The sequence below is a fragment of the Azolla caroliniana genome, unplaced genomic scaffold (genome assembly GCF_043228905.1).
Source record: "Azolla caroliniana isolate FFs.n. ecotype wild unplaced genomic scaffold, voAzoCaro1.0.p SCAF_3, whole genome shotgun sequence".
NCBI classification, from domain to species: domain Eukaryota; kingdom Viridiplantae; phylum Streptophyta; class Polypodiopsida; order Salviniales; family Salviniaceae; genus Azolla; species Azolla caroliniana.
In genome coordinates this window covers 25660039-25685591 of record NW_028230438.1, presented here as the reverse complement: position 1 = coordinate 25685591, position 25553 = coordinate 25660039, and the positions used below count along the sequence as shown (strand labels likewise).

Below are 25553 nucleotides of genomic sequence, written 5' to 3'. Positions count from 1 at the left end.
AACATTAAATAAAGGGATGACAAATGAATAATATAAATCCAACACACAAGGTTTATTGTCACCTTGATTATGTCCTTGTGTAGAAATTGATAGGAATGTTCTTTTCTACGTGTACCAATCATAAATCTTGGGTTGTGCAGTTTATAGAAGATATTCATCGATATATGAAAGTGTCTTAAAAATATGAATAAATTGATTGTCATGAAATCCAGGGTACACATTTAGATTCTTCGGGGTTTGTGGTGAAGTCCATGGTGTTCATTGCTCCTAATTTTATAAATATTAGGAATTGTTTGATCACCACGAACATTGTAACACTACGTAATTTAGTCACATCGGTACGGATAATTGTCCTATGGACAAACTGTCATGCATCCTAGATATCTTGCATCTAATGATTAGGTGCCACATCAAGACAAATTCCACTTGATGCATTAATACCATAGTTTCTCAATGAAGGTTATGATATGCATGTAAGAAACTATCTTGTGATTGGTACTATTTTAACAAGAAGCTATATAGATGTAAGAAATGATGTAGTATAAATTATTGGGATAAGGTGTTTGACAATCATGTTGCTCACCATGATCACATTTAACACTTCATCATTATATGTATTTTATTTGCTTTGTCGGTTCCTCCTCAATACAACTCTGAATTTTGATTTCAACAAAAATAAATCCCAAGTGGAAAACCTCATATGTGATATGTAGTCTCCTGAAGCCATGTGGGAACATAGGTGAAAATATTCGAGCAATTGTATTATGGATTGTGGGTCTCTAGTAGCCCCTTAACCTCAAGGAATAAAATTTGAAGGTTCTATATCATACTTAGTTCTCATGAAAGCATAATATTTTACCGTCCTTTAAATAGGGGAATTATGAGAATTTGAAAAGGCCTTGTAATAGTTTATAAACCCTTGGAATAAATTTTGAAGGTTCTATATCATACTTTGTTCTCATGCAAGCATAATATTTTATCGTCCTTTAAATAGAGGAATTATGAGAATTTGAAAAGGCCTTGTAATAATTTATCAACTTTTAGATAAACTAATAGCCCTATAAAATCCCTTGCTTTCTTGGTTTCTAAGCAATGTTTTCAATCTTTATGGGCAAAAAGATCTCCTATACGATCTTCTCAAAATAGGGTAATTTGTCTAGCATCAAACGTATCATAATGAGACTATTTACATATTTTACTTGAGGAGAACATGTAATCTATGTAAGAAATTAGGAAAGACAAGTTTTTATAATAGATATCCATTCAGTACACATTATTCTCGAGGCAACAGAGGAAAGATTTGGAATGAACTAGAAAAGGATGAAAACCTTCCCTTTCTCTTAACATTGTCAACATGTCTTCTTTCCAATCACAAAAAACATATGGTCAACACCGTGTTGTCCATTGCTAAAATCGACTCATAGTCCTCCATCAATATGCCCTTCCATAACCATGACTGTATCTATACAATCTATATTGATCCAGTGCAAATTAAATTAAATTAAATTCAGGAGTAAAAATAATGTACAATATCACACGGCATGATTGGCAATTGCAATGCACAACCTCAACATGCCAATCACACCTCGCGATAGGATACCTCATGCCAGCCACATCATAGAATTATTTCTTTAACTAATAAGGATAAAATAAAGTCCAGTTGTATGCCTAGGGTTAAGATTAGAGCTACAAAAGGTCATCAACACGACAACCCATTCTACAATAGGCCATGTATGAATAACAGATAGATATAGATACACCAGTATAGGAGGTTGTTTGGGGTTTTGAAATATGTGATTATAGTTGACACTTTCCAAGTCTTAAAATCGCCAAATCAAAACATATATGATATAACAATGAAAGATATACCAAAAGCATAGCCAGATATTATTCTATATAGTTGTTGCTCATCCATTGTTATCTCTCAAAATCTTGATAAAAATGGGACTATGTAACCTTACTGGTTCTATCTCTACTTCATATCAATCCACTTCCAATTGCATTATAAGCAGAGAGATGGAATGATGACAATGATGATATTTCAACATCCTTAGAAGGCCACAAAGAGAGAGAGAGAGAGAGAGAGAGAGATACATCTAATATACACTTCAAATCATTAAAGATTTTTAGGGATACACCTGTCAGGAAAAAGACGTTACGTTGGAATTCTCGAGATTTACTTCAAGAAGACCCTATTAATACTTCTTCTAGTTCTCGGAATCCTTGATACAAAGGTTCAACGACATTCGGTGCAAGTGGCAGCCTTCGGACTTCAGTCATATACCTAACCAAAAAAAGGAAGTTTTCATATCTACTGAAGAAAGTTCAAAGAAAGTTAAAATTCAGAAAATAAAACAAAATAGCCTGAAGTATTTAGTACAGAATCTCAAAATATTTAGTACAGAATCTACTCCTACATAAGGATGTTCTGGTGAATATTGAAACCTTAGTGGCATTTTGGTGTTTTACTCTTAAATCCTAAATACTTATTAAAAAGTCCTTTAGAGCATGTTTCCGTCATGTACCCAAATAATAGAAAAAGAGTTTCTAATATTTTTATATCTACAAATAAAAGCTCGCAGCAAAGTGAAGTTTTAGAAAATAAAACACAAAAATACCCCTTGAAGATTTCTCAGATTGCCCCTTGAAGATCTGATAATACAAAATCTACTACTACATAGGTTGCTCTGGCAATATGAAAAGCATTACTGGTATTTTGTTGTTTTGCTTTTAATACCCAAACCATTTATGAAAAGGTCTCAGGTATTACAAAATTATAGAATCTATAGAGTGAATAAACTTACTAAAGTCATTAAAATATAAGAGCATGAGTGAGACAATATTTAAAATTTTTAATGTAAATCTATTAGAATGTAGGGGACTCAATTACAGGTCACAACATGAGAGAAAAGCACAGAATCACGTCAGGAGTGTGAGACATTCTATCATTACAAAAGATTTAAGCTATTTTAACATCAAACTGAGACGAGTGAAAGATAATGTTTTGGGTTTTAACATGGTGCGTAGTTGGGTGATCTGGGTCTTAATAACACAACACACATGTGTCAGAGCTTGAATCACATAACAGAGATAACAGCACACAATGTGTATGTGTGTATATGTATGTATGCATGTGTGTGTATAAAATAAAACACACAATGTATATACCGTATGTACCTGTTTGCGGCAGTAGTAAGCTTGTCCTTGACAGCTTGATTAGAAGAAATAGTTCTTGCGAAGCCAGGTGTGCCTTTGAATGCTAAAGCCGAGCTGCCTATAGTGGTACCAAAGACGGAGAGTGACCACTCTCTCATCACAGTAAGTGCTGAACGGAGTATCCGAAGCCGCAGATATGTCGATGGCAAAACGGCTCCTCCTGTGGCTAGAAGCCTATCATATACCCTATGGACAACTTCATACGTATCCTTGCAAGCAGCAATAAGTGCTCTCGGGATATCTTCATCTCCCACAACCTCTTTACCAGACGCCACTCGATCCTAGATTTACAAAGAATCGTGACCCCACAAATCCACAAAAGTATCCACTTTTCATACCAAGTATCCAAAACAAAAAGAAGAAATGTAATGAAAAGGTAAAAAATACACTGGGTATTTTTCTAAACGTAATTACATTATGGTCTCTTATTCATATTTCCTGAAAGAAGTACCTCAGCAGCCTTTTCAAGGTGTAGGCAGATTGAATCCAGAGGCAAACTGCCACCATCACCAGGGAAAAACCTTGGGCCGACTCGTCTTAGCACGGTGCACCCTTCCGCAATCCCTCCAGCAAGCAAAGCATGTTCTATAAGCCTTGTCCACGTGTCTTTCATAAGATTGCTCTGAGCATCCCGTGAATAGTTTGAAAAATCCAAAATCTCCAAGCAAATCTGAAAAGATAACCGTCATAGTACGATATCCGGATATAATAGGTACTAGATAAGACACAAGCCAGAAACTCACTATGAAACACGAAAAAATGTCTGCAAAGAACTCACACTTGATTTCTCATTAGCAAATATTTGTACATATTGTGTCAGGGTTTTGCACACATTTGGATACAAGCATTAGAGACATGTGTAAAATATCATTTGGTTCCACAGTAAAACAGAGAACTTGAACCTACAACATGCAAGGTTTTTGGCCCTTTCTCTTAGTCATCTGGTATTTTCTTGGTCGATATGTTGACTCCACAACTAGTTGTGATCCCTCTGATTGTTCAAAACAAACTCATGTATATAATCAATTTATTGCATTTGCTACACACGGTGTTGAAAACTTGATTCATTGTATTTCAGTGTATCTATAAAACCTCATATCATATTCTCACATCCCTATAGCTGCTTCCACTATTGTACAGCGGTGTGGCCTTTCACGAGCTATATAAGCCTTTCTAATTACAATCACATGTTTTAGATTGGGATCATTTAAGTACTTGTCTACTCGTATGCCCATTGATATGTTTGTCATTGGTAAACACTACGCCTTTCATATTGAAATCAATTATTGCAAAGGTCTATAAAGAAAACTTGACAAATGTGAAACAACTATCAATGTCTTAAGGTACATGTTAGAGATTGTGCTCACCTCCCAAATCTCATAAGGGACTGCAAAATCATTGTAAAGTTGTGATATACTCTTTGGATCTTTTTGTATGTCTTCTAGTTTCTCCTTCGCAGCAACAAGAGCAGCCTCCTCTGCCAGCACCATACTTCCGGGAAAAGAATCTTTCATCAGCGTGTCGCTAAGATCGCCAGTATGGTTTCCTTCACTTCTACGAACCAGAAGTTCCAACTCCTCCTTGATCCTGATCTGAAATCTTAATACAGCAAGCTTTCCTTCCAAAAGCTCCAACAAACAACCATCGCCAATATCACTGCTCATTGTGCCTATGCTCGCACTCTTTGCTTGAAGAACCGCATTACTAAGATACTGAAATCTACTTGTTTTTACACATAAGAACAAAAAACTCTAAGATACAGGTTTACATTTTATTGGATATTGGAACAATGAGAATTGTGTACATACCTTTGCTCCAGAGTTAAAACACCTACTCCCTCCACCTGCCTTCTTTCAGCAAGGCGCAAAAGAACATGTGCAGCGAGCAGGTGTTGCCTGTGATGAACATAATAACGTGCTAAAAGCTCGAGGTATTTGGCTTGTTCGGCAGATACCGGTTGCCGAGAATGCTGAACAGAGGTTACTGTAGATGGCATCTCAAGTTTTTTCCCAATCACTCCAGTCTGTAAGCATTCCACACACCATGTTGTTATGAAATAGAGACATGAAATATGAATTGTCATGATTGTTTTATGCTCAAACAAGAGCCTTTGGTTTTGGAAGAAAACAGGACCCTTTGATTGTTTTGTATTCAAACGGGAGAAATACAATATTCCATATATGAGATGGAAATTACAAATCCAATAATTAATTAAGTGATGTCTAAATTTCCATGAATCGTATACTCTTTCACGCATGTTAAAATCTACATACACAAGCAGGGCCTTAAATCTTAAGAGTTTCAAATATAGACATAAATATTCCATAAACAATTTACATTGAACTTCCATGTAGGTTAAACCTATGTATACAACTCCAGTTTATGTAAAATTTCAATTCATCAGAGCCCCAACACTCGCGAACAGTGCTTTTAAACCGACGCTGAGAATAATAATGTATGAATATAAATCACCTTTGAAATTTGCCTACTTCCAGCATTTTGTAAAAATGGAACCAAATCTGGGCCAGCCAGTTCAAGAAGTTCTGACTCTAGCCCAACTTCCATCATGGTTTGATATAGGTATTCATGGAAAGCTTGATCAGGACACCTCATGCTCAACTGAATAATCTGCCTTATATACTTGTCCCGTAAAGCTGCATCTGAAACCAGATTCTGGCCCGAAACAAAACCTGACCGCACACTTGATTGAGTACTTGCATCTTTCAGATGTCGCAAGGCATTTCCCACAATCTCATAGCATTGCCTTCGAGCCAAAAGGGCCATCTCACGCCTATTCTCATCAATATGCTCATTGAAAGCATCTTCATTTGGATCCAAAACCTTTGCTTTACAGAGTGGCAATTCAACCACTGCTTCATAAAACCTGTATGCACAACAATTAGATAAATAAGATAAGGAAATGCTATGTAAAACTTTCATCCAAAACTCTTGAGTGGCAAATTTTTTAATCCTCTGAATTCAGAAAATATACTTAGCATCCACCTTACATACACAAAATGACAGTGAAAAATCTCCTATTACTTGCACTGAGTAATGACAGATTAGCCATACCTAACTTCCTCGAACCTTTGACAAACACTAAGCAGATCTGCTGATTCAGGAACTTTGACAAGAAGTACAAGTGCCTCTCTTGCAAACTTCTCTCTTTGTTCCACATCAACTGACTCTCTCGCCTTCTTGAGAAACTCCACAGCTTGGTAAAATGTGTAATCAGCCTCCTGATAAAAGCTTGGGCATCCATCTCTCAATTTTATACTAATGTCATCGACTGCGCCTTGCCCATCTAGCCCTACATAATACTGCCAGAAAAACAAAAACCTCCTGAAAACATAAGCCAGAAAAAAAAATTAGGTAAAGGTGTACTGCCACAATACCTCCATCAATGCTGCCACAAGCCGTGTTGCAATTTTTTCACCATCTTCTGAGCAGACTAGTTGGTGGAAAGTCAGATGAACTAGTTTATGACGCATACTGCTGTCAAAGGCCTGGACTAATCTTGCTATATGATGTTGAGACAAAAGCTGTAGAAGTAGAAGTGCTTCGCCCGACCTCCGAAGGAGTCTTCGTATAAGTTCCATACTCCTCACCTTGAAAAGACAAGGGCTTAGGTGAGTTCAAGAATCCCGTTTACAAATGGAAACCAAGAAAAATCAAACTCCCTATGAATCATGTCAGATAATACGAACACAAAACATATAACAAATCATCTACCTCCATAACCGACAACTCAACAGGGCTGTATGGAACCCTTTGCCTCTTAGGTGTAGGTCCTTGCGTGATTGGCCCCCTAGGCGCATCAAACAAGTTTTTGGAAACTGACTCCAAACTGCCACCACTGAAAAATCCAGGCACATCACCAACTCCAAATATCCGTCCATAGTGTCCTCTTCGCTGATTTCGCCTTGCTCTAAGGAATTGTTCCAATGCTCTTAATTTTTCTTCCAGTGCTTGCATTGCATCTATGGATATTCTACAAGAAGCCACACCACCATCCTTATCATCTGGATTCGAATCACCCTTCATCACCATCACAGGAAGTTCCCACACAGGCAGTAACAAACGACCCGTACACAAGCAAAGGCCTTCATGGGCACCAGAATAAATTGGTATGGCTTCTTGTACAACTTGGCCCATGTTAAACCCCATAGCAGATGAGCCAACTGGACTTGTTGTAGCAGCACTTCCTTGCATCTGAGGTAGGCCAACAAGCCTAGGATCTTCAAATGCCTCAGCTGCCCTCTCAGCAACAGCAGATGAAACAGAGTTCTCTTCCGTTGGAATCAATCTAGCTGCAAGAAGTAAACACATAGCAGCAGCCTCTCCACCTCCATACCGTTGGAAAAAATCTTCTAGTAGTGAGTGGGGCATCCTATTATCAAGGATTTTGTGTAACAGGTCAACAGGTCTGTTAAAGACAAGCTCCATCAATCCCATATTAGTGAAGACGACAAATCGCCTCCTAGGTACAGTATGTTGTATCGAAAGGTCTCCGCGAGCCCAAAGCCGCCGCGCTTTAGTCATTTCCCCTCCAATACTAGTTCTATCAGATGCCTCCCAAACTGCAGCCTCCACTGTGGATGTATACTCTGCTGGTGGAAGAACATCAGTGATGGTAAGGGTTCTTCCATCAACAGTTAAGACAGAAAGAGTTTCCCTTAATGCCTGGAAGTTTCTCCCCGATGACGCAGTAAGATTGAGCCCTCCAGCTAGTGTAATGAAGTCTCGTGTTGCCAATAACAGCCTCGACATGGTTGCAGGACACGAATCGGCGAGTAGGAGAAAACCACTAGAATAACATCCAGCTTCAATCTTTAAGACAAGGCTTTCAGGTTGTGGTGCATTGCTAAATGTTATGTTACTGAGAGACCCAACCCCAGCTCCAATCGAAGGAGCTGGCCTACTCATTATAAGTTTCAATGTCACTGGCCTTTGAGCATTATTGGTTGAAACAGAAAGTCCTCTGCTACCAACAGAAGTTGAAGTGGACAAATACATCCTCCTACCATCAGATGTTACAGCTACCAAATGCAAGCTCTTAGACTCGGCTGGAGATATAGTACATATCGAGACTATTGGAGACTTGTGAGCACGAGATGTAGATCTCCTTCCAGAGCGTCCATCCCTATGCTCCCCCAAATTCCTTTCTTCGGCAACCTTTTTAGGTGCACTATCTCCCGCTTTCCCAAGATCAAACACTTGGATCTTGGACTCATGAGTGCGCGAATAAAGGATGTTTCTTTCATCATCAATCACCATCTCCACCACTGGGTCTACAGTACTGAACGTGAAAGCATTCGGTATAACCCACCTAATGCATCAAACATGCATGTATGTGTCAGTCAACCATGACCATATCCCCAGTTATATCGGCATATACATTCTAACTCTGGGAAATACCCATTAGAAAAGACATTGAAAACACCTTACCTTGTCAAAAGGCTGCCAAGACCACCAGTATGACATACTTTGCGACATCGGCTTTTCCAGCCTGATCCTGAACTATAAAGCAATTCATATATATGACCATCTCGACCTGCAAGGAATATGCGTCCTTTATCTGTGCTTTGTATGCAAGTCATTGTAACCCCGTCTGAAGGAACAGTGTACTCATGTAGTGGCTGCATTGATAACTCAGCATACGGATCAGAACCATCACCATTTGAAGAGCAGCATACACCGAGCAACACAATCTGTCACATGTATAAATGTGAGGTAAACTCAAGGCTAATAATATTTATGCAACAGCATCCATCAGCAACTTATCAAGTCTGCATTATTATATACTTAGTTCACTTGCACATGACCTTACCTCTACAGGTGTAGCAAGGATCAAAACGTGGCGAATGGCTTCAACAAATATCCCAGGTTTGGCCATTGAAAGACCAACTGCGCATAGAGCTTGCTCCTCGCCATTGTACTCTGGACATTGCCCATCCCTGACACAATCTAACTCTTTGTTAAACTGCATTGTTGCAGAATGTCAATTCATCCAATCACATATATTTAAAATCACCATTTATCAAATCTCCATAGGAATAGGCTGTTGTCAACAGTTGCCCAAGCACGACGTATGCTTGGGAAAATACCACATAATGCAGTTCCTTGCCCTCCTGCTGCATTGTATCTTTCAATCAGCACGGGAGGGAGTTCTCTGTTACTTGCCACGTCAATGATCGATGGCCACTGCATGCCGATGATAGCAGGAAAAATATGAAATTATACAATCTTCCCAAGTGTAAACACTGCTGATAATATGCTATTCAAAGAATCTTAAACCAATTTTGAGTAATGTATATTGCACAATGATATTCCTTGCAAGAAACTATATAAGGACATATAACCAGCAATTGGAAAGTAAAACCCCACATTTAGGAATGGAAATGGCACCACAATCAAGGGGGGTGCTAACTCTGTGGCTTTCAGTAACTTTCAAGCATAAGACCCTCCATTAAAGTTTCAAGGTGATGTATGCTTATGGGATCTATATAAATACTTCACTGAGACACAATAAACAGAATTAATGATCTAGATTCATAACTTAAACCTGACATTTAAATTACAAAACAACACCCATCATGAATCATTTCTGATACAATACGATGTGGGTATAACAATTTAAAATTGTCTGTTTCTCTTGTTCGGTTATATTTTCCAAAGCAAAAATAAAAACCAGCCAAACTTTACACAATGTGTCGTAAATAATATGATTCACAAGTGGAAACCACAATAACAAGAATTTAACATCATAAAAGGAACAGACATGTTTTACCAGCCACTTCAACAAACCCTTAAAACCATAATAATAAGTATGTGAGATCATACAAAAGCCAAAATCCACAAAAACGTTCAGGTAAGTATTAATGGACAAACTTGAAATGGGATATGCTGCACATATTAGCTAACTAAAAAAAGGACAAACCCCTAAAACCTTAGAACCATAAAAACCTAATATCACTAGATAATAACAGTCAAACAACAAAAATATGAATTTGAAAACTTTAAATGGGCTATGTTGCAAAATAGTATGAAATTGTCACAACAAAAGTCTTACAAACTATAAGCGGCATATACAGCAAAATAGTATGAAATCTTCGAACTCAACCCCTAACAGGCATATATGGCAAACCTATTCTAACTGGGGTTTATGATGTGCAAACCCTACATTCCAGAACCTAAATGGTATAGAACACTGTATACCCTAAAATACAAACTCTAAAATTTCCAAACACGAAATGGGATCCATATTAGTGACTATTCATGAAGAACACCTAAAGGAAAAAAGTTCAAAACCCTTGAATACATGTATCAAACCTCTAATTGGAATATATGATGCATAAAAACATCAATTCAAACAGTAAAATAGGACATATGATACCTTAAAACCTATAATTCAAATCATAAATGGTATGCATACACTACCGACCACCCCAAAAACTCCAATCCAAAACCTTCAATAAGGATATACAACGCAAAATTCGAGACTAGACATAAAAAGACCTCTAAATAGAAAAAACATCAAAACCCTAAAGAAATTTTTAAAAGACTCTAGAAATGCATATACTGATTACAAAGGATAAACATAATGTTAATGCAATAATAAACTGAGACTAGGTAAGAAATAGTCGAATAAAGAGTGCGTCTGTTTTCTGCTTCTTACTAACAAACCTCTTTAGGCGGCGAAGAGTAAGGAGTACTGGAGTATCGAGAAGCTTCAAGGGCATCATAGAGGTCAGGAGTAGCGAGGTCTCTCGATATTGTTTCTGTTATCAGTCTCCCAGCTGCTGCTACATCGGGTCCGATAGTTTCATCTTCCCAACTCATCTTCCCCGTTCCTTCTCTCTCTCTCTCTCTCTCTCTCTCTCTCTCTCTCTCTCTCTCTCTCTCTCTCTCTGCTTCTGATTTCTTCTGGTTTAGCTCTCTCCTTCTTGCTTCCCTGTTCTAGTCTGTTCCTTCTTCTGTCGTCTGCCTTCTTTGCTTTGTTTTAGCTCTCCTGTTTCTTCCTCCCTCCCCTGTTTCTTCGCTTGAGAGAGACAGAGAGAGACAGAGAGAGCTCCCACTCTAACGTTTACAATGCTAGCTAGTATAAAAAAATAACACAATGAGAAAAAACAGTAAGCTATGTAGTATATGTGTTACACAATATGTATGTACATACATAATATGTCAAATGTATATATTACAACATTTATAAAAATACAAAATACATTGAGAAATTCTGGCAAAAAACACCTAAATATTTTACAAACAAGCTGAAAAATAAACACAAAGTCAATGAAGGAAAATTCTATTGACAAATGTATGCAAAAAAAAAAAAAAAAAAAACATTCGAGTTTTTGGAAAAACAAAAGACATTGAGTGTTGGGTATTAGAGAAATATTAGAAACCATAGCCACGCCTAGGGTTGTGATCATATGTGGAATGCCCCTTCCCTCCATCCCTTATTGGCTCCTCAAAGTACCTCTTCCATCGGCCAAACTAGGAAGGATTGCTAGAGACAAAGACAAAGACGGAGAGGTTGATGATGTTTGTTGTTATTAATGTGACGATGATGTTTAGAATATCCTCAAAGGGCAATTGAAGTCTTTCATAGAGTATTCTATCTTATCAATTAGTAAGAAGTTCCCATACGCATGGTATGGAAAGGTAAAAACAAAAAATAAATCACATGCGTGGCGATGCATCAAAGGTTATACATGCTTTACGTCCTTTTGAACGATTGTTATGTCTAGGTAGCCCATTTCCCTTTAATGTGGGTCCACGCATCTCCTTCTTCAACTCTATTTGAGTTGGTTGGGCACTTGGCTCTTCCTCGATCCATCGCAAGGCGACTTTGAGTGTGTTAGATTGGTACTAGGAACTAGGCTCAATATTTTTTATGAAGGAGATAATAAATCATGCACTAAACCATGCTACGCTTGCATTATGCAAGATGCAAGTGAAGAACACAAGGATGATCTACTTGTATCAATCAAATGTCATCATGAGTTAATATCGAAAGAGATATTATGATGGAGTTCTTGTAAAGGTTTTGGGATTTCTCGACAAAGAGATCTAGAGGATTTATTGCAATAGAATTTCATCCCATACAATTTGCTCATCACTATTGCAATTTCATGATTTCAATGATCTATCACAATACCTTAGTAATTAACAAACATGCAAAATCAACTATTAAAAGCTTCACTTTATCAACAATTCTTATGAGAAAAGGAGGGTCGCATAAGTATGTTTTCAACAACATTTAAATGTTTCTTTGGGGATGTCAACCTTATTGTGCTCATACTCAATCACCGTTGAAAATCACTAGTATCACTGGTCCCCATAGCTCTCCTTCTTGATTCTACAGTCAAAGGTTATTGCAAGGGGCTCTTATTTATTCATAGATTTGCATATAACTAAGTTTACAAAGGTTTAAAAAAACAAAAGAAACACATTTAGTAGTATTATATCAACGATCTTCATGAGAGTAGTTGAAGCATGAAGCGAAGGGGATCAAAGTGCAAAATATGTGCATGTAAAAGCATTTTATTTTAGTGTTTTACCATTAGGGTGCATCTACTAATAGAAAGAGTACTACAAGGAAATGGAGGTCAATTTCTTTTCAAATCACTCATTACAATATATTTCCAAACGAATGCTAAGATTTAGCTAGGGGAAGACTATCATTGAGCTCTCAAAGATGCTCCAAGATGGTAGCATAAAAATAGAAGTACTTCACAAATAGTGCCAACTTCTAATTAGATTTAACCATGGACGATATCAAACTCTCACAAAAAACAAAAAGCAAACAGGAGCAACTCTCGAACAATTCTAGTGAGTTGTATGAAACTTACGAAACAAAAGAGAATTTGAGTGCTGGTCTGATGAGTCAATCCAAAAGATTTTTATATCAAACCTTAATAATACAATTACAAGAAAACAACTCATAAAAATGAATGGAAGACTTCAAAATATTGTATTCATTAATATTTAACCAATCCTTCATTCATTAGTTAAGCCAAAACATGATGCACATTTTTGTTCATACATCCTAAGCAACATAGACAGACAATGACATTTGTTTAAGGCCCACTCTCCAAACATAGAAATGCAGATTCGTTTGTCGAGTTCATTTCTTGTAGCATTAATATCTACATGTGGCTGTAGAACGCATGACACTGGCGCCGACAGAATTACATGTTTGGCTTTCCATGTATTTGAGTTAATCTAAGGATGTTAGATCTAATCAACATATGGCTATAAACAATCCCAAATAAGCATACCACTCTTATTTCTACAAAAGGTGGATTTTTATGATTCCTTATAAACAGAATCCAGATTAGACCTACATAATTTTCCAAGAGACTAGCATTCATCCGAGAATCAAAAGTGCCATTGCGAGTGTAAAGAAATACAACAGAATGTCGACGCGTTTATAAACAATATCTTCACATTCCCAGAAGGGCGTTTGAACTTTTTAAAAGGGCTCTCAAAACTATCAAACAATTGTCTTTAAAATAATACATTCGCACTCTTGAAAGCACCTTCGAACTTGTAAAAGGACCTCTCAAACTATCAACTCAAAAATAGCAAAACCTACTTATACTACTTTGGCAACTTTGCGTGGCTCTTTTTGGTTTGTTATTGGACACATCATCTCTTGCCAGCTTACAGGAACCATTTTAGCACCTACATCGAGGAAAAAATATATGTTTGATAAGAATGAAAAATGTTTATAACCCATGTGTCAATAGAAAATATAAATCTTTCTTTAATGATAATAGGTCACCAGATATACTAGTTGCCGAAACTACGCCAAGATCATTCTTGGCAGTTGTCAGTATATAAGATCTTGCATCTCCCAATGATAGCTTAAAAATACCAAAACAAAAGTTAATATGAAAACATCAAAGTACTGATTCAAGTTAGAGGTTGGAATAAAAATCAGAGAGAAAATAATCTCTCTAAATGGTAGTTGTAAGTACTAAATAATCAAAACCCTGACCCTCACGAGTCACAAGCATATAATGTTTACTCATTGTTTTAGGTATCCAAATGTAAATTTTACCAGACATAAACAATGGTGTACAACAGACATAAGCAATGGCCGGTTAACGGCAGATTTTACCAGAACAAAAATTATAAGTTCATAATTACTATAATCAGTATATGATAGTGAATTCAGACGAGAAAAATATGTGATACTAAAGGAAATGTGAATGGAAGAGGAATAATTTCCCAACCAAGCATCATAATACACATATGGGCAAACAAAGAGAAGTTTGGTTTCTCCAAACCTTTTGAACCAAATAATTGGAAGTGAACAACTAAACAGATAGAGACCATGTCTATATCGCAAACAAGCAGAAGAATGAAATGAAATAGAAGGAGATTTCCAACGAAAACTATCAAAAAAGTTGTTTGAACTTACCACTTGTGCTTTGATGATGTCTCCTGGACGAAAAGAAGAATACATTTCGACTTTATCAATCTCGGTTGCACGAACATCTTGCTGTCTGATAAAAAACAGATATAATATATTCCTTATTTGTTTAGTATTTACAAAAGGAAACCTGACTCTCCAATATTTTCAGCTACCCAAAAGAAACAAGCTATATAGCACATAAGAACAAATAAGTCAATATATATACCTCACTATTCCTGAGAATTTTTCTCTTACTGATCTCGAACCTACACAAACTATATCAACCTGAGCCATTTTGGAAGTAACCTTTCCTACCTGTATTAAGGAGTAGAGAAACTTTCATGACCTGCCCAGGAATCCACTTTGTTGTCATAAACATATTCACACCCAATGTTTTTGTAATTTTGTTTGAATTTTATTTCCTAAATTTGATGCCTTCCTTGGATTTTATCATAGGAAAGAGATGGAATAATGTGAATACATTGGTTAAGTAAGTGAATCTAATCAGCATTATGAGCAAACCATATCTACCTAATAAGAGCAAAGACAGAACTTTTGTGAATGATGTCATCATACTTGTACTATCAACAAGACCACTATATAGTTTTTATATAAATGGAAATGGTAACCCTTGTCAGTATATATGTATATGCTTACAAGTTACACTCTGTGTGTAAGACTTATTCTATTAAATGAAAATGATCATATTTGCTTATGCAATTCAGGAGAATATTACTATACATATTCCTGTTGAATGGAAATAATAACTAGTACATACATATGCATGTATCATAATTCATTACCAAGAAGAAAATTAGCTTTGAAATACATCAGAGATTAGAATACCTTAGCAGTGACTATAAGACCTGGAGATGGCATGGCCCCGTGTTTTTTCTCACTTATAACCTCGATAACAGGTTTCTATGAAAGGAATCCACCCATTTGCATTAATGAAAGAAATAGTTGAAAAGAAAAAACATGAAAATAAGGTCCAAAACTCCGTAAAATACCCCTCACATTTTGGGTGTTCAACAGAATGCCTCTAAAATTCCAAAAATTACCAAAATACCCCTCTGTACTTGTAGAACGTTGTACAGGATCTGATTAGCAAGATGCATTGTACATAGTCGATATCAAATACTAGCCATGATACAACATTTGTTATTTACCCATGACTCAATAGACAGCTGACACAGGAATTTCTATGAATATAGCATTAGAGCACTAGCCCATCTGCCACCATATGTATGAGCTCCCCTTAATAGAATAATCTTCTATATAAGAATTTCTATCCAAAGGAGTATATTCTGGTGAATTTTGAGATTTAAAGGTTGTTCTGGTGAATATTCAACAAAAGTAGGGTATTTATGGTGTTTTCCTCAAAAATAATGACAGCGATAAGAATGGGGAAAACCCCCTAAAGAACCCTGCATTTTCTCTGATTTCCCCAATGCCCACATGTTCATGTTATTTCCACAAAATGCCTCCTATAGGGAAATTACATGAGCTATTTGGGCTATAAAATGGGGTAATTCCTCTCCTTTTATCTCAGTTCTATGTGCTATTTAACCGATTATATCCTTGATTAATTCCCTTCAGGAGATATGGATGGGGCATTCAAGAAAAACTCAGGGGTCCTTGGGACTTCTTCTTTAATTCTTCCAAAGAAAAATAGCAATCTAAAATCGAAGGAAAAACCATATTTGAAGCGTTTGTTTGTTTACCTTGTCTTCAGAGGACGATGCTGAGGAAGGATGAGAGATTTTCTCGGTGCCCACGACAGATGCATAGATTTTGTTATTCCAAGCATAGGTTCCATGGCCAGCGATATACTCTGAAGCTCGCCCAAGTACCTCTCCAGGTGTCCTTATTGTCGATGTTTCCATGATGACAGGGGTTTTCAAAGAAAGAAGAACAGATGAATGAATATACCTCATACATAAAAACCTCTCCCTGTGTGTGTAGGTTTAGGCTATTTCACAAAATACCCTTTTTGTGTTTCTTTGTATCATGAGGGTACTCTAGTAAATATTTCGACTAGAAATATGTGAGTGAAACTCAAAGGTTTTTCGGAATGTTCCGGAGACTCGAGTGTATTTTGTTGGTCAATGCCCTTTTGTGTTCTTTGCATGAAGAAGCTGAAGGCTGGGTGGGTATTCTAGTAAATATGATGATACTCTGCCAAATATCTCGACCAAAAACAATGTGAGTGTAACTTGAGGGTGTTTCTGTAAGTTTTGGAGACTCGTGAGTATTCTTGATAATGTTTGGCCAAATCGCAAGGGCAGAAGTTTGGGAACTCAAAAGATATTTTGCCAAACATCTTTTTGTACTGTTTTTTCACAAAATATCCCTAACCTCTGAGGATTGAGAAACTCAATGATGATCTCATAAGTTTGGGAATCTTAGGGGTACTTTGATAACTATTTTCGTAATGCGTATGGGTGTTCTGCTAAGTTTGGCCAAACCAAAGACTACTCATTCAGGTAACTTTTTTTGGTGAAGTTAAGGGTGCACCGTGCTCCACTAGGTTCAAAAAATGAAGTTATTCTAGTAAATATTTCAGCAAAGCTAAAGGGTGTTTTGCATACATTGGGATACTCAAGGATTTTTCTATACATATTTATTCAAATGCCCCCATGTTTTTCACTCAGGCCCCTGGCCAAGTACTTAACTCTTGGCGTACTTCTTGGCTAAATATGTCTCAACATATTGGATGTTTAGCAATATGTAGGCCAACAAGAGAACATTACCCTCATATTCATTTTTAAGACAACAACTTAAGCATTCCAAACTGCATATTTTAGATGTTACACATGTATTATAGACAAAACGGTTGGGACATAAACCAAATGTGGTATTTATTTTACCATTATGTGCATTGCAAGTAATCAATAAACAATGACTTCTTCTTTTTTGCCAAGAAAGATATTGCATTAGTATTAAGAAACGCCCTAACATTGTACATATAGGTAATGACCTCCATGGTAAGTTCTAAGTGGCACCTTAAATAAATACTTCGATGTAGGGCATAACTACTCAACCTTGTCTAAAATCCTGCTATAAAATTTTCCTTTGTCCTATATGGCATGAAACTCAAATCATTGTAAATTTGCTTGTTGTATAATACTTTTTATGTTATCCAAAGAAGATTTGAGGTTATGCACAATCTCTATCCAAGTCTTAACAATTATATAGTCAAGCGTTTCAGTAACATTTTGTAATAGCTTCCAACGTTCAGCCTTCTAAACATACCAATTTTTGTTACTACTTACCAATTGCCATATTTCAGGTTTACCAATCTTTATTTGTGGATTCAATGGTATAATAAGAAAATGGAATGTTATGTCTTCATGCACTGGGATGGGCGCCCTTTAGTGCATGAATTCGTGGGAATGGCACTCAACAAGAGTATGACCCTCTTAACACAACACATTTTTAATTGGTGGAACATTTCACGAGCATATCATACATAAATGTTTGTTATTATTCATTCATCAAGTGATTGTCACTCTGGCACGACGGCTCTACGCAAAATAGGCACACTATAGTGTGGTGTGGGTTAATGTTATGGGTTTGATGGCACATTGGCAATGTTTATATTATTTGTCATTGACTTCTATGTTTGAGGTTAAGTTAAATCTATTGTTATCATATTCACACCCCACACAATAAATGTATTGTCCTTAATACTCATGCATTCGGTAATTGTAAAACATAGTACTGCAAAAACAAATTTACAAATTTATTTATTTTTCAAAACAAAACATCCTTCCATTAGTTTTAAAAATGGCATATCAGCCACAAACTATAAAATAGATGGAAAAGAAACGGCTATCCTTCCCAAGCCCGTCTTGTGTAAGACAATGGCTAGCCATGGATCCTTCATTTAACTGAGATCCATCTCAAAATCTAATTTCATTTCGGTATGTACTACCAATTCTCCCATGTTGCCACATGCTTTCAACATACCAGAAAACAAATTTACAAACTTGAGTTTATTGTGAAATACCTATCCAAAAAGATTACCAACATGTTGAGTGTGCAATGATTATCTTTAGGTACATGGTAATCAATGTGAGTGAGACATGAAATTGTTTGCATTGTATAAGGGGAGTCATTTTATTTTCAAGATATTAACATGTAGTTTTTTTCACGCGATGATCTTGAACAAAGCCTAGAATAAAATATTTGGTAGATTATAAGGCGAGGCTTTTACTATCAAGGCATCAACCTTTATCGGGGGCATTCCTTTTTGTACGAAAGAACAAACAAATATATCTAACAATACCCTTTTAACATTAAATGGAGAACTCCCCCCAAGTAGTAATCGATTGTAATGGAACCTTGGAAATAGACAATGAGCCAAAATTAGTTGAAACGATATTTTCCTTGATGCCTCTTATCATCTCGTATATGTAATGTATAACTGGCTTTGGAAAATGTTGGATCTAGCATGCTACTTTAACATGAACATGTGCTCAATTACAAAGTTTGATATTTACACACCTACATTGATCCTAGGAATATGGAATTACATTAGTGTCATGGGGATTGCGGTATTTATCACTTGAATGTTGCATAGCATTGATTGATGTTTCTAATGAACATTTCACTTACAAAAGACAATACACAATTGATAAATCATAACTCAAGTAGCTTTTAATTGTGGTCGATTTGCGAATTGTTGATTTATTTGATTATATGCAATTGAGCGAGTTGCCTTGACCTTAAGGCAGTTGATGGTTTGGTTATGTTAAGTGATACGTAACTATGCTTGCAACACTAAACTACATGTGTGCATGATCTCAAACAAAAAATGTGAAGATTTTTTTATCATTGAGCTATAACCCCTCAAATTCTCTATCACAAGGTTCACAACATTGTCATGTTCATATGTTGATAATATATACAATGTAACTTGTTAGACGAGAATGTTTAAAGCCTCTAACATTAGTTATATAAATGCATCACTCTTAGTAACTTGTTTTGGTTATGACGGCGAGCGCAATTTGTCTCCACACATACTTCCATATTGTTAAACAAAGTATAATATCATTAGCATTGTCTCTGTAGAGAGGCTATGAAACGTTTAATAAGCCCGCTTTGCGAGCTAATTGTAAAGCCTATATTTCAACATGGAAAGTACTTATATATTTCTATGGTCATGGATCCACTAGAGAGTGTTTTGGATGTGGAATGGGCATTAAAAAGGTCAAGAATTTGCAATTAACGATGCATGGCATATCGTGTGTGAATCAAAGTATCACATACCCAACATCGATGACAATATTATGTTACCAGTTATTTTACAAAAAATACAAATCTCAACCCTAGAAGGGATTTCTTAATTGAAATTGTGCGAAACTATGACTTTGGATGATACACATACCATAGTTTTGTTTTTTAGGCATCATTTATGGATACATGATGTGTTGTGGTTATTAATTTCTAGAAATATTACAGATAGACTGTCACACCAACCGGTGTATTTATATTGATACCTGCCCAAAGAGGGGCCATCTACATTCTTGCTTGACCTCCATCAATTAATGTATAAAGTGTAAACACACATAGACATATATTTATATGGTTTGATTCTTTGTGTCAATACTCTTCATAGGGTCTTTATTATAGGTAACCAATCACATCTACCTCTTTTATTTTTGCATTATGTATAGTGCTAAGGTATGCTTCATGGGGTTGAATGAGATTTCCAAGTTAGGTGTCTTACACTATCTTTTCTTAAAATAGGGCATCTCTAGACAGCACACACTACAACTTTTGCACTATTCCAACATCTTTGCCACTATATTTGATCCACCAACTGCCAAAGGGGAACAACCAAATTATTACTCGATTATCCTAAGTCATTGAATGTATAAAGTGAGAACTTCAAAAGCGCATCATTTGTTCATGCTTGTACTCCATCATGAGGCATTTATTAGACATCACCAATCACATCCACCAAATATGCTACACTTAATTTTGCAACATATGGGGTTGAGTGAAGAAAAAGGTGCAACTATCCCGTTTGATTTCCACGTCATGCATGCCCATACTTTGCCAAATATGTCATTACTCTTTCTAAAGTCCACAAGCCTGGTGGATTTGTGTCAAATGAGTTTATATGTCGCCTATCAACTTTTCGAATGATAATGTTGTGAATGACTGAAAATTCCAAAAACACACCCTCTACTTGTTGTTATTGTCTCATTAGAGGGGTTTATCACGTGTTATTGTCAACCAGATCTGCTAAACATGTAATTCTTAAATTGTTTAAATTAAATGCATTGTGCTTCATACCGACGAGTAGAATTCCAAAAGCGTGGTATTCCACCTTCCACCTACCTTATAAGTAATTGGCGAGGCTTTGAATCAAAGACGCATGTGCTTCATGTGTTAAAAACTAAAATACATTACATAGAAGCTAGATTGAATCCATATTCCTCATGGGCAGCATCAACAAGCTGACATATATGCTCTCATGAGGTAGATAAATTTATGAAGTGCCCATAGTCTCAAACTCATAGATAGTTCCGTTGTCACTTGGGGATGATTTGATGTAATTCGCATGAATTGTTAGTAAGTATTATGTTATTAAACTCTACATTTTGGTACAACAATCGTTTTTGTGATGACATTGCATCACATTTCATGTTTGCGATATGTAGTACTTGTGTGATAAATGGTGCACAAATGTTGTGATGCTTCTAAAATATAGCAATCTCTTACTTTTTACGAATTGATGTATTGTTTATTTTGAAGGATAAAATCACGAAAATTGAGGCAATGTTTCTTCTCATGGCAATGAAGTCATAGAATTGGTTGATGGCCATTTGAATACACACCATTCATATATGTTACCAACTTTTAGTGATTTTAAGAGAGATAGATAGATAGATTTCAATATCCTTCTTGGATGTCGAATAGGACAATGGGAGAAAAAACAGAACATTTACATGTAATGTTTGGAGTTAAGTAGCGAGTCTCGAGAATTCACCAAGAGAAGAGGAAATAAATTGAAATTGACACATGTGCTTGAACATAGAACATTCATGTGCACGATCACTTATTAAGGCTACCTAAAGTCTAATGCCCTTAGCTAGTATACTCCTAAGTTTTATTGTGTATTAGAGAAACCTATCTACGTAGAGATGAAAACGAATCTATTGCTTTGAGAAGCCTAGGTTTGAAAATTTGTTTGTAAACCCTTGTTTTGAGGATGAGAAACTTGTCATGCCAATCATGTTCGTATTGATATAATTACCTCCAAAAACATATTTGTAAAAGCTTATTTTAGTAAAACAAAATGCACATCTTTATCGGAAATCATTAATGCTCTACTGATTAGGGAAACTGTTACTCAAAGGACAACAATGGAGAAATGGATAGGCCACTAGGAGGAGGGATCTTTGATCCTGAGAGGTAGGGGAACACCAGACAGGATCGAAGGCTCTGAATTGCAAGACACTAAGACACCAACATAGAATAACGCAATTCAAGTACTCGCGTATACTGGTCATAAATGGATTGTAGATCTTGATCCGATCAAAGTACGACCCGATTGGCACATATGTACTCATGAAAACACATGGCTACGTAAGGTCAGTTGGGACCCCCTTTGCAATGGACATGGCGTGATCCTTACACGGGGCAAGGAAGCAAACCCATCCCTTTCTTCCAATTCATAACTAGATTGGGTCGCCACATTCTAACTGCTCAAACCGCCTGAGAGCCGACAGGTGCGAAGGTCTGGCACACATTTCAAGTTCCTCCCACAATCATCACCAAGTTTTGGCAGAAAATCTAGAAACAACAACACGCAAGGCGAATTACCACGTTCTAATGGCTATTAATACATAAGTCCCTACCGGTGGGAGCATGGCAATGTGGGAACCTTAGCTCTCCTAATTGTGTAGAGTGCCCAAATGCAATAGATTCAATACGACACGCTTTGTGGGACTGCCCAATGTCCCATCGAATATGGCAGGGCGTTGGCTGCTTGTTGCAATTATGCCAGGTGCAAGGCTCAATCAAGTGGGGAAATATATGTTGGCTATCATGGCAGACCCCAGTTGGCAGATACGAGCATCAGGAGGAGGGGATGACTTTGGTGATAAAAGCACAAGAGGTTTTTTTCTCCACCAACGGTAATGTCCACTCAACTCCTCTTAATGACAAATCTCAAGTTGTGTTGGAATTGGTCAGCCCAATAACTCTTTGGATTCTATGGAAACAATGGTGTAGACGGGTCTTCTCCAACCAAACCGCACATCAAACAAAGTTATTGCAAGAGATATGGAGTGAGATTGTAGTCACTCTAAAGAGCTAATATGATGGCCTCAAGGGCGGCTCCGATGGAGCTGAAAGACAACGAATAGCCTTCATTCAACAATGGTCGTCCTCTCCCTTTCTTGAGTCAGTGGGCATCCACATAAGATGGAACTATTGCATCCCTACAGGGATTTGTACATAATCGTCTCATTTGTAAAATTTTATAACTAATGGAAGGAGTTTTTTTTGGAAAAATAAATAAATAAAAATGCACATCTTTAAAGTGATTTAGTTTGATACATTTGTCATGCATTAATCCACATCTATAAATAATGACTCATGGAACTACTTTACGTTCCCTTTGTCAAATGTTTTTGTTGTCTAGAGAAACAATCATCCAATGGTTACAATCAATCTAATCCATGCAACCATTGTCATATAATTGCCACAATCCTTAAACATGTTTTTTTTCACTCACATATATAGTGTAGGGGTTATGATTTCACTACATCCTATAATTAATTGCAACGTTTTTTACATTGTTGCACTTGATAATCCAACCTTTGCGAGATATTTTTTATTAACGCAAACAACTAGAGTAGAGTGAAGTGAGGCAATCCTATTTCTTGAAATGCATTGATGTTTTGTGTTGGTGCATGTCACATTGACCAATTCTATATCATGGGTTATTAAATTATTTTTCGTGTTTCTATTCAAATGTACAGCCTTAATTATTTCACCTACCAATAACATTGCTTCATCATTAGATGTAATGCGCTTATTTGACTTGTTTAAAATGTCGGGTAAGGAAAAGTGAATTTGAAAAACACATTTTAAGCACGAATATTTGAATAAGCACATTTTCATGGTAAAAAGTCAATTAACTAGAAAAACTTCTCATATGAATATTGAATTTGCAACCATTGATGATGTGTATATCTCACGACAACAACAATATCGTGTGTGGACAAATCTAGAGTGAATGCATAAGGGGCTCATTTTTTTGTCCACACTTCCTACAAGTGGCCGGAGTGCATTTCCTTGATAGTAAAAATGTTCTAATAAGGTTTCACCACTATTCCCATTAGACATCATTAGAGCAATATATTCAATAGAAGGCAATGAGTTCTTCCACAAACCTATTGACTTGCCATTTCCAATGGCCGGTGTCTATTGCATATGTCACATAACATTACAGATTGTAGTTCCCACGACTCAACTCCCAACAACGCAAAACATTTTTGGGAAGACAAAGCCAACTACAACCATTCTCTTTGGCCAAGCTTAATCAAACAACAAATGCAATAGAGTAACATTCAAAATAAGTTGTTGAATCCCATACTATAAGCAAATGTGATGGATACGAAGACCATGGCTTTTCTAGCATCTGGGGAAAGATTCCCAACATCAACACGGGTACATCTACTATGTATCCGTATATACATGCAATAAAATAAATCTTACAAGACGGCTCTACTTCTGCTTTATGAGTATTGGAAAACGATATCCTGTTAAGTAGCTTTACGACTCGTAAAATTATTGTGAATATTGGTCCATCATAACAAAAGATTTTGTCCATTTTTCCAATCAATCAAGTTGAATTCAATAATATTGTGGTCAACAATGTCACTCCTCATCAACATTGTCCAATTCCCAATATGTTTTTGTCGAAATAATGTTGTGCAAAGCAACTAACACGTGCATTGAAGTTGATTTTTGAGCCAATACACAAATATATGTTGTGTGTGTGTGTATATATATCTATATATATATATTGTCCCTCATGCACTCGACGCATAATGGAGTGTTCCCTTTTTCATTAGCATTTAGATTGCCAAACTGTTAAAAGGATATGGTACACGAATTTTATAGATGATCCCTTGTCGAGGCAATGAACTACAATGATTTAAGAATATAAATTGTAAGTAGTGATTGCATTGATCATAGGCATGGATGCATATGCATGAACCAAGTCACCAAATTCAAATGTCATTGCTTACTTTTAATCTTTTCAAGTATGCAAATTGTTTGATTTTTTTTTTCCAAAAAATAATATACTCCATTGGTTAAAATATACACAACTTCGATCCCTTTGTCGGGTAGGCCTTGCCTAAACTATCCTATCATTCACCAGTGATCTCGCTTATTTATCTTACACTTTCGCATGTGTCTCTAGCCAACCTTTCATACACATCACATGCATTCAATATCTCACATGACATCTCGTTCACTCCCCTCTTTTAACTAATGGGAGGGGGGAACAACCATCATTTGATTTCTAGTTGAGTTATCCAACATGGCTAGAGGATACATTGAAATGCCATGCAATGTGATTAAGAAAGAAAACATTGTCCTGATATGTGACAACGGAAGAATTGTTGTTATTACTAAAATCCTAAACAATATAATTTAAATGTACTAGATTAGTTCTCAATCTCGTGAACAAGGCCAAAAAGTTATGTCATTATCGTTCAGAAATCCAACGTATTTTTTGTTTAAAAAAAACTCGTCAATATATACAAAGACCAAAGAAATTGTTTCACATGACAAAATTTACACCTTGCAATGGGGCATACTCTAAATATATTTTCCATACAAAGCAATAAGAGGTTAGAAACAATCACGCATAACAAAA

General features: G+C 36.4%; 2 protein-coding genes across 2 annotated transcripts; both read right to left on the bottom strand.

Annotated features, from left to right (window-relative positions):
* Positions 1–1866: 1866 nt before the first annotated feature.
* Positions 1867–11102, bottom strand: NUP155 (nucleoporin 155). Its single transcript, XM_087317385.1, has 13 exons — positions 10903–11102; positions 9251–9420; positions 9047–9173; positions 8665–8927; positions 6949–8545; positions 6612–6824; positions 6289–6536; positions 5689–6100; positions 5025–5239; positions 4584–4935; positions 3668–3886; positions 3178–3497; positions 1867–2284 (listed from the first exon to the last, which is right to left on the bottom strand). Exons 1-13 carry the CDS (start codon positions 11056–11058, stop codon positions 2182–2184), a joined length of 4395 nt encoding a protein of 1464 aa, XP_087173511.1. The 5' UTR covers positions 11059–11102; the 3' UTR covers positions 1867–2181.
* A 2489-nt stretch (positions 11103–13591) lies between these two features.
* Positions 13592–16547, bottom strand: LOC147866875 (Nucleic acid-binding, OB-fold-like protein). Its single transcript, XM_087317384.1, has 6 exons — positions 16366–16547; positions 15488–15562; positions 14868–14956; positions 14648–14732; positions 14006–14087; positions 13592–13905 (listed from the first exon to the last, which is right to left on the bottom strand). Exons 1-6 carry the CDS (start codon positions 16525–16527, stop codon positions 13817–13819), a joined length of 582 nt encoding a protein of 193 aa, XP_087173510.1. The 5' UTR covers positions 16528–16547; the 3' UTR covers positions 13592–13816.
* Between the last annotated feature and the right edge of the window lie 9006 nt (positions 16548–25553).

Coding starts and splice junctions, on each gene's coding strand:
- LOC147866875 (XM_087317384.1), bottom strand. CDS start 16,527: ATGGAAACATCGACAATAAGGACACCTGGAGAGGTACTTGGGCGAGCT. Junction 14,957..15,487: donor GTCTTATAGTCACTGCTAAG/GTATTCTAATCT, acceptor TCCTTAATACAG/GTAGGAAAGGTTACTTCCAA. Junction 13,906..14,005: donor TTCGGCAACTAGTATATCTG/GTGACCTATTAT, acceptor TCCTCGATGTAG/GTGCTAAAATGGTTCCTGTA.
- NUP155 (XM_087317385.1), bottom strand. CDS start 11,058: ATGAGTTGGGAAGATGAAACTATCGGACCCGATGTAGCAGCAGCTGGG. Junction 9,421..10,902: donor ACTCTTCGCCGCCTAAAGAG/GTTTGTTAGTAA, acceptor ATCGGCATGCAG/TGGCCATCGATCATTGACGT. Junction 6,537..6,611: donor TTGTGGCAGCATTGATGGAG/GTATTGTGGCAG, acceptor TTTTTCTGGCAG/TATTATGTAGGGCTAGATGG.